Source organism: Myripristis murdjan, chromosome 16, assembly GCF_902150065.1.
Source record: "Myripristis murdjan chromosome 16, fMyrMur1.1, whole genome shotgun sequence".
NCBI lineage: Eukaryota > Metazoa > Chordata > Actinopteri > Holocentriformes > Holocentridae > Myripristis > Myripristis murdjan.
In genome coordinates, this window is record NC_043995.1 from 29541018 (window position 1) to 29550564 (window position 9547).

The window sequence follows — 9547 nt, forward strand, 5'->3', positions numbered from 1 at the left end:
CAGGCGTGCAGTGGCAGCTCCATGGGTGCTTGTGTTTTTTAGCTCGGGTGTCCGTTTAGGGGACTGAACCCCAAACTTTGGCAGAGTTAGTGCCACGCTCTGCCAGAACTGTCAGGCCTCTTTGTTTTGAAGGTCAGGGATTGTTCTCCTCGCCAGAAAACATTGGATTAGGAGGCCAAAAGCTAGCCTTCCCCCTGCCAAAGAAAACCTGCAGCCATCAGTGAATGTGAATTTGACTGATTTTTGCTAAGCGGCTGCATTTCTCACTGTCGAAATGTGTCCGTGGATGTTTACACGTTTGCTCGCGAAGGCTGCGCGACTACGTGACGGCGTAAAATCTGACTTTTCAATCTTCGAAAATCTGACTCAAGCCATCTTAAGATTGGGTCTGCAGTCTTTGGTTAATGAAGAGAAGCTAATACCATTACCAAAAGGTAATTTGCAGTTCCCCATTAAGTTAAAAATCAGACTTTCCGTCTCGCAGTAAAAGCAGCCTCACACTAGTGCGAGTTTAGTTTGCAGCACATCAGCTTAATGTCCTCGCTGCGCATTAAGAACCAAATCCTCACGGCTTCTTATCCTTCAGTGTGTGAGAGAGGAACACGCTCGGGAAATACAATGTAAGAGTCAAACGTATTAATGTTGCATAGTTTTATATCTGGGATACTTTTTGAAAGAAACTGTTACTTTTAGTGTTTAATAAATATGCACTCGCTGTCATCCCAGTCTCGCTTTCTGTGTTCTCGTCTCAGTTTTTATTCACTAACACTTCACTTACGTAAAGATCCAGGCATTAAACAGTGAAAGAGTAATACTGCAGTGAAAATGGATTTGTCGCATGTTTCATTTCATCACTTATGTACATTTTTCACCTTGAATTCGATCCTTTTTTTTTTATTTATAGGATGACTGCAGGCATAAAAAACAAACAGTGATCACCAGTGGAGAATATGATGCTTATTGTTCACCTTCACAATACTGCAGGAGCTGTGTGAGACTAAAGCAAGGTGTTTTTGAAAAAAAAAAAAAAAAAAAACACCACAGCACTCAGTCAACTTTCTTTGGGCTAAAAAAAAAAAAAAGAAAAACCAAAAAGCTACAGAAGTCAGTACAAAATAGCTGGGTGGAAGTGGGTGCTGCTGTTTGATGTGCTGCGTGTTCCTCAACAGCTGTCTCCCTTTGATGTATTTTGAGGACTAAAGCGGATACCGCTCGCTTGAACGTGTTTGACTGTTATAGCTTTGGCAATGAGCCACGCAGAAAAGAGGATATTGAAGATATTGGGGGCTACTGCAGACGCTCTATAATGACGTGCGCTATATTTGAACCCACAGAGACATAACGTTGACCGGCCTGTGTCTGCGAAGCTCAGATCTCAAGCACTTTTTGAATAATGTTGGCAGGGACGGGCTGTTTTTTCGGGCGCCAGCGTTCCCTGAAGCCTTCTCCTTTCACCCCTAACTTGTCAGTGAAATTGTGATAGGCTAAACGCTGAAGTCCCCCCCCCCGGGAATGAGAGGAATCGGTGTGAAATCAATTATGCGATATCAATATTCCTCCCTTCATGTCCTCAGCACGGCTATCCGCACTCACAAGGGAAAAGTCGCCTTAAACCTGTTCAAAGACCATTAAATTAACTGGAGGCTGAATAGTGAAATGGGGCGTTTGGGAATGGAATAAATTCAGCTCAAGGCGCCTGAGCGTGCAGAGCAGAGAATAAAAATAATAATTCAATTATCAGTCGCTCTCTTTAATATGAGTGTTGCTGCATTCGGCATGACTGATATTGATCCACAGCGGTTTGTGTTCCCTACCCGAGCACCCACTTGTGTTTGGGTGTGTTTAGATTGGATTATAATTTCTGTTTGGCATGGACTAATGAGATTTCAGAGGACAATTTGAAGCCTTTCATTCCAACAATGATATGTATCTATTTCGGGTATCTGGAAATAATAACTGTTTCAAACCCACATGTGATTCTGTTCCCAAAAAAAAACCAAAACACATGACTATTTTGGAAGCAAAGTTCACTAGAGGGCTTAACTCGAGACTTTATGACTTGAGAGTTTTTACTTTGATGCCAGGAGTCATTCTGTGAGTCAATTACTTCCAGGGTGGATATCACATTTTAGATTGAAACTCATATCTGGTTCCAATATCCTAACTGAGTTCACTGTGTATTAGGGGAAAATTCATTGTACTAATACAGTTACCGGTACAATAAAGAGGCAAAGCGCTTTCCCCTCCCGCCTGCAAGCATTTTGTAAGAGCAAAATCTCAATTTCCACAACTGGTGGATATGCCGCAAACAAAACCGTTCATCTCCGCTTTCATTGTTATAATCATAAGCAGCTGAGGATGCCATTTTCATCACAATTCTGACTTTTGAAATGGTGGCATAGAGATGAAAAGGCTCCAGTAAAGACGTAGGTTGACTCTTACATAATAGTAAGACTGAAAGCGCAGGCCTCTCATTCCCTCTGCGGGATCAGCTCGCATTTCAAATTCTGATCCGGTTCAGCTACCCAACCCAAGGAGAGAAAATTAAAAAAACAAAAAAACAAACACACTGTGGATGTGTGATATCAGCAGTATTACTTAATAACGCAACACACGCACAGATTCACTTGCAGCCCAAATCCATATGCAGATCTGTCCACCCCTGCCCCGAATATGGAAAATTAAACATGTTTCCCAGCGCCGTGTTTGGCACATAATTGCATAACGGTGCAGTCAGTGTTGGTGTCAGAGAGTAAATTGTTATTCTGCATGGTATTCTGGGTCGGTCTCGGCTCGAGGAGCAGCCCAGGCCTGCAGCTGGAGAGAGGCAGGGTGCATGTGTGTGTGTGTGTGTGTGTGTGTGTGTGTGTGTGTGTGTGCGTTGGCCTGACTGGAGCCAGACAAAGTGTCTGGGTTCACAGAAAACCAATCGAGACGCCTGCCGGCTACCACTGCCAGCCACTGATAAAACGTTAAAAAGAATGTGCTGGCCCTCCTGCCTCACGCTGACTTGAAAAGGGCAGGGCGGGGCAGCGCGACGGTTTCCTCATCCGTTTTCGTTTATCCATTTTAGCTGCCGCTTTTATAGCCCGGCGAACGAGCCTAATGAAATAAAACACATAAAGAAGCAGTGCACTGTGATCATCTTTTATTACAAAAGAACGGCGGCTCCAGGCAAAACGTAAAACAGGTTCAACAAAAGGCTCCAATATAGACAGGAAATAGCTGCTTGAGCAACTGACCCACAGCTACAACATCGGGATTAAAGCGCTTTCACCATTAATCATGCATGGGGGAGGATACTTCTGCAAGAACATGCGAAAACACGTCACCTCAGCACAACATCGCAACATCTGCGATAGGTAGGAAAAGGCCACAGCAGATCACAAGAACATCACATGTCGAAAGGGTTGGAGTTCACTTCCTGTCCCCGAAAGAGAGAGAGAGAGAGGGAGAGAGAGAAAGACAGAAAGAGAGAGAGAGAGATGGAGGGGTGGGGCAGGATTAAGGTTTACACAAAACGTCTCAGCGGATTGTATGACATCTCCGTGAAGTGCAAAGACACCCTCTGTTCACTGACTGGCTGATTTCAGTCTCTCAGCTACCGACAATACTGTAAACAATCTACACTATAAGGCGCACAGTTGAAAAAGTTGCCCAACAGAAGAGCCACAACATTAGTTCATAAAGGGATCGATGTGAAAATGCATCGTCATCTTCAGCATCCTCGGTACCAACGCTCTGTGCAGATGTGGCATACCAACTGTCAATATACCATCTGCAGGCAGTAAAATGCTGTAAGTTTTTCATATCTTAAATGGGCACTACACAAAACTACATTTAAGACAGAAATATGAACCCACTGTCTCTCGATTTTCCTAAAACATCAATCTAATTTTTTTTCTTTTTTAATATCATTAGGCACACGGTACAGCACAGTAAACAGTTGATTTTTTTTTTTTTTTTTCCCAATACCTCATTTGGTTGTTGACATCTAAGACGTGGACACCAAAGGCCCACAGCCACCGGAAATGACTGGGGAGGACCATACAGATTTTTTTTGTTTTTGGATTTTTTGTTTTTTGTTTTTTGTTTTTTTATATCGCAGACACATAACAGTTACAGGTGTCCATCAAAAACCTTTCCAAAACATTTAGAGGGACGGCTTTCTTCTCCGATATCAACATCCTTCATGATTTTTGAAAACCCGCCTTTACAAATGTTTTCTTCGTCTTGCTCGTGGGCTTTACCTAACTAACTAGCTCGTGTTTTCCACGACCGAATCAAAGACCCCGCTCTCCCGCAAAGGCATAAGGCATCAAGTTCCTCCTGGAATCGCCTGAATCACATGAATCATACAAAGTCCTTTGGACCTCGAGGGTCTGTCCACAAATTAAAACCACACACTCTTAAAACAAAGACCTTGACATTTGGTTCAACTACTAAGTCCGCAAATCTTTCATTTTGTTTATTTTTATTATTTTTTTTTTTAACACTGATTGTCTACATCTTTTACCCAATAAAAAAAAACTAAGAAGTTTGCAGACGTAAACGTGATAAGATGTAAACACTGTTATCCAGTCGATTTGGATCTCAAAGATATTTAACCCTTTGGAGATGCAAGGATACACTGTGTCATCCGCACATGAGATGGAGTCAGAACGAGGTAGTCCACAATACAACCAAAAAACAAGAACTTATGGATGGAAGGAGGTGGGGTGATGAACTGCATCGGGTTGTGTTGCATGACCTCGGCTCAGGGCCACAATCGTGTTGGCTGTCCAATAATCTGCTTAGCATAGTTCGGTGCGTTTTGTTATAGTTGAGAATTTATTGAATTGGCAGGGAGAAGCTGTTTGATTCTGAATGCTGCTCATTTCCACAGTGATCCTCAATGATCCGTCATGGAAGTCTCGTGTCCTTTGGAGTCTGAAGTCTCAGAGGACGCGCTGAAAGCCATGGGTTTTGTTTTTTTTTGTCCTGGGGAATTGGCAGTCATTTGCTCTTACTGGTCAAATTCCAAGGGGAAATATATTCTGTAAGCATCGGATCAGTCGCCCCCGCTTTTCAGCCCGTGCCCTCAGCGCTTCCTCAGACGATGCGGTAATCGAAGGTGTCCTTCTCGGTGTGATCTGTCCAGTTGGAGGAGGGCATACTGCGGTAGGGGTCCAGCAGGATGCGGAAGCAGCGCACGATGAGCAGGGCCAGGAAGATGAAGAGAAGCAGCACGAAGACGAAGGCGGCCTTCTGCTCCAACGTCAGGTAAGAGGACACATGATGGCCGCCGCCCGACGAGGACAGCGTGCTGCTGAAGAAGCCCTCGGCCATCCTGGGCACATCCATGCTTGATCGTCTCGGCTCCAGCTCTTTGTCGGTCGCTCAAAGACTCTGGAGGAAGAAGGTTGCACTGGATAGACCTGTGTGAGAATACAACCAATGGATTTAGATCAGGCCTTCTGGGGTTAGACCAGCACATCGGAGAGGAGGAAAATTCTCTCTTCTGTGAACAAAGCAAAAGCAAACTGTAGGTATCAAACACAAGGTTGGAACAAAGCAAAATGTGTCAATACCCTCAAACTGGAACAAGCTTGTTCTGTGAAAAGTGAGAGCTGAGGAGTTTCTTTGGGCCCTGGATTTCAGAGGCTCTTGGTGAGAGTTGGGGCTGGAGTTTGTACTTTTCATTCTGCAAACATTTCTCAGAGGCAGAAACAATCTTGTTGCTTTTCATTGGAGATGAAGAACCACAGTTTTTCTGAACTTTTACTGCTGACTGAAAAAAAAACTGCAGTTGAGTCAAACTAAGTTGTCGATATGCTGGTTTAGTTGTAGTTAGCCAAGCTGACCTTCCAAGTACAAACTAGTCATACTAGCCTATACCTGTCTAAGTAAGCTTTGTTTAACATTAAGTTGGCCTATGTACCCTCCAACATCATGAATGTCATGGCCATTGATAAAAGAAACTCATGTCTTTGCCATTTATAGTTTTTAATTTACATTTTGACTGGTGCTTTCTCTTTGCATGATGCTCACAGTAAACCACCTTGTATCCTGTATCTTGTCTGCCTTAGTAATGCAAATAAAAAACTAAGTCTGGGTTTGTGGGTCATTAAAATGTAGTTCACTTGGATTTCTGCTCATGGGGGATAATGATATCCTATTGTTGTGTGAAAATAAACATCAAACATGACTTATTGAACTAAAATGGATCTTGAAGAAGAGTAGCTCGCACTTATTTGTGTGAACTTGAATTTGTGTTAAATAAAGGGGAAAAGGGGCTTGGCACTGAATTTGGATGAGAGGATGACTGTGTTGTCTTCCATGAAAGAGAATATTATACCCAAACAATGAAGTGAAATCAAATGAGCTTGCTTTAATATACATCCATACCACTGCTGAGCGAGCACTCAGTGACTTTTGTCACTCGCTTTTCTCAAAACTCGTCTTCATCTTCACAAATCTCACACTACAAAAGTGCTGGAAACAAAATCGAACCTGTTGGAAACTCTTCACTTGACTGAAATGGCTCAAAGACTGAGTCAGACTGCCTCTCTGACCCCCTGAAACACCGACAATGACCACACACTGAGTCACTCCGGCGTGGGCTGTTTGTGTCAGATCGCAAATTCAGGCCTAGCGTGGGCCTGACTGAACTTACACTCTGAAAAACTCTGGTTGTTCGACTCCACCCCATGGGTTAACCTAACCAGTGAGATTATTTCTGCCTCCAGGTAATATTTGTATAACTAAAACTCCAATCTGCTTAAGGTTGAGTCCTTCGGTTACACTTCTTTAAGCATGAAGAGCCATCTCGGGGGCTGGCTGTGTCACCTGGGAGGGGAGCGGATGTGTTATGAGACGGCTCGCGGTGACAAGACAGGCAGGAGAGCTGTCTCTTTGTCCCTGAAAAAAAATTTCTGCTGGCAACCCTCTCTCGAGAGCAGCCTTCAGCCTTGCCTTGCTGAGCAGCGGCCTGTAATCCATCACACTTAACACTCAAAAATGATATTTCACAGCAGTGATTCATTGTCCTCACTGAGAATTATGACGAGGAACATGGCTATTTTTCTTTGTCTACTGGCTTTTCACCAGTGTTTACTGCCCCATTATAATCTTGCCTTATTATCCTCCAATGACATAGTAAGGTTATTGAGTATTAGCACTTAGGGCCAAAACCTCTTTGGCTTATGTAATGCACTTCAAAGAGTTTCTACATTTACATTGCCAACAGCTCTGTGACGAAGCGCTTAGCAGAGTTAGAGGCATTTCTTGACAGTATTACATGTACCTACACTAAATATTTAAGCCTCTGTTTACTGCTTCAGCACAGAGATAAGTGGCATTGCTAAAACTCAGGAAAACTATATGGAGACGAATTCAGGGAGGAAATGGTTTATGGTTTTGTCCCCCCGAAGTGGACGATGCTGCGCGGAGATGCAGATATGTCTGGTTTTAGAAATTGACCAGTGTTATGTAACGGCATGCAGGATTTATTTTTGTCCAGCTGTGCAGCATCAGTGGGGGGCTGCCTTGGCGAGGACCAGACTCTGTTGAAACGATGTTAAACACTGATATGCTAAATTGAATAAGTTTGGCAATGCACATTAAGACAAATTTAGGAATTAAGTGGATTATTGTGCGCTGAAAAGTTCATTTAACCTGCAGGGTGTTTGTGTGTGTGTGTGTGTGTGTGTGTGTGTGTGTGTATGCTGATAATGATGCCATAGAGCTCATTATAAGGCATGAGGGAATGTGAAGGAAACTGTGGTGAGAGGGGAAGATTACACTATAATTTTATTATATTGTTACAGCATGATGTGATTGCGTTTGTTTCCCGTTTTAAATGCATCATAACTTTACATGGATCATTGTGTTGGGCCATAAGACTAAGATGATTATGAATAAGAGGCTGATTAAAAAAAAAAAAAAAAAAAAAAAAAAAGCTGTTGGAGTTTAACCACTAATTAACTGAATCTGATGAAGATTTACAGGCAAAGACAACTGCAACACAACAACAGTAAGAACATGTTGTACCACACAGCACACTTGTCAATGTGAGCAAAATCACTCACTTCACTGAAAATAAGCCAGTGCTGCAAGAAAAAGAAAAAAAAATCCATTAAAACAAAAGCAGCATAACAGGAATGAAAAGGAAAAATAAATGATAAATAAATACATCAATAAATAAGACTAAATATTTAATACATGTAATAAAAAATAGAATTAAAAATAGTGAAAATTTAGGGGAAATTAAAAGCACCACTTAGATAAAATAAAATAAAATATAAAATAAATAAATGGCACACTCCCTTACAAGGTGAGGCTCAAATGCCACGCCACTTTCTTTCTTTCTTTTTTTTTTTTTCCTCCAATCAATATTGGTATGCAAAACATGATCATGTGCAGACTACATGTAATAAAGTAACACCAGAGGTATCACCCCCCGCACTGATATGACAGACGACGCAGGGGTTTAATTTATTTGTGCTCAAATTTAGACACACCCACGGTTTCATTGCAGGAATGTCCAATAGAGCCGGCACGTTAAATGGGGAGATGATGGACCGCCATTAAAGAGAACCTGCCAGGGCAATAAATCACACGTAGTTATATCAATAACTCTCCCAGCTGTCCGTCCACTCACATAAATGACTACATCACGATGCGTAATTTCTTATAAAAAAAGAAAAGAAAAAGAGATTATTTCAGCCCCAGTGCACTGCGCTCATGGATGCATCAAACGCACCAAAAAACACACCGCCTCCCTGCGCATCCGATCCCACCTTGCTCACCTTTCCACGCCCGATGTGAAAGACAAAACGGCATGCAAAACGCACCAAACGGGGTTCTTCGGGCGCGTAAAAGTGGTCAGACAGTGTGGGCATGGTGAACACTAACCTGTTGTATCAGGGGAGCTCGGGGACCTCCGGTCAGCGGCAGCCTGCCATTGTGCGTAGCTCTGATGTGATGATGGTGATTATTTCATTATCCTCGAGCAGACACACAACAAACGCGTCCCTACGAGACTACCTCACTGCTCAGTTCATGACAAACCCTCTCGGTGTGTTGCTGTGTTTGTCTGTGCCGGCAGCGCTCAGCCCTCTCTGCCTTGTTTTGCTCGTCTCGACGCGCCTCGCATCCCCGCAGACAGACAGGGATGCTGTGGTACCCTGTCACCAGTGGCAACCTGTTGCCATAGCAATCCTCCAGGTAGGCTACACTGCAAGCAAGCGCACGGACGCGAGAGAAAGAGAGAGAGAGAGAAAGAGAGAGAGAGAGAGAGAGAGAGAGGTGTGGTTTTTCTGATGCTCCCTGCAAAACTGACGGTCACTGTGACTGCAGGCTCTCACACACAACAAATTAAAATAAAAAATGGAGATGATGATAGGCTATGTAAAGTTAAATAGCCCCTTCCCTGATATTATACAGTGACTTATAACGTGTCTGAGGTACTCAACAGTGAATTTATAGACCCTATTTTACTTTATTATGTATTACTAGGGTATATATTCCTATTGGGAGTTGTGATGTTTGCACAGAATCCTACATT

The 9547-nt window shown here is 43.0% G+C and overlaps 1 protein-coding gene across 1 annotated transcript; it reads right to left on the reverse strand.

Annotated features, from left to right (window-relative positions):
* Window positions 1–3967: 3967 nt before the first annotated feature.
* Window positions 3968–9194, reverse strand: LOC115373450 (cortexin-3). Its single transcript, XM_030071853.1, has 2 exons — window positions 8896–9194; window positions 3968–5417 (listed from the first exon to the last, which is right to left on the reverse strand). The coding sequence occupies exon 2, from the start codon at window positions 5341–5343 to the stop codon at window positions 5092–5094; it is 252 nt and encodes an 83-aa protein (XP_029927713.1). The 5' UTR covers window positions 5344–5417; window positions 8896–9194; the 3' UTR covers window positions 3968–5091.
* Between the last annotated feature and the right edge of the window lie 353 nt (window positions 9195–9547).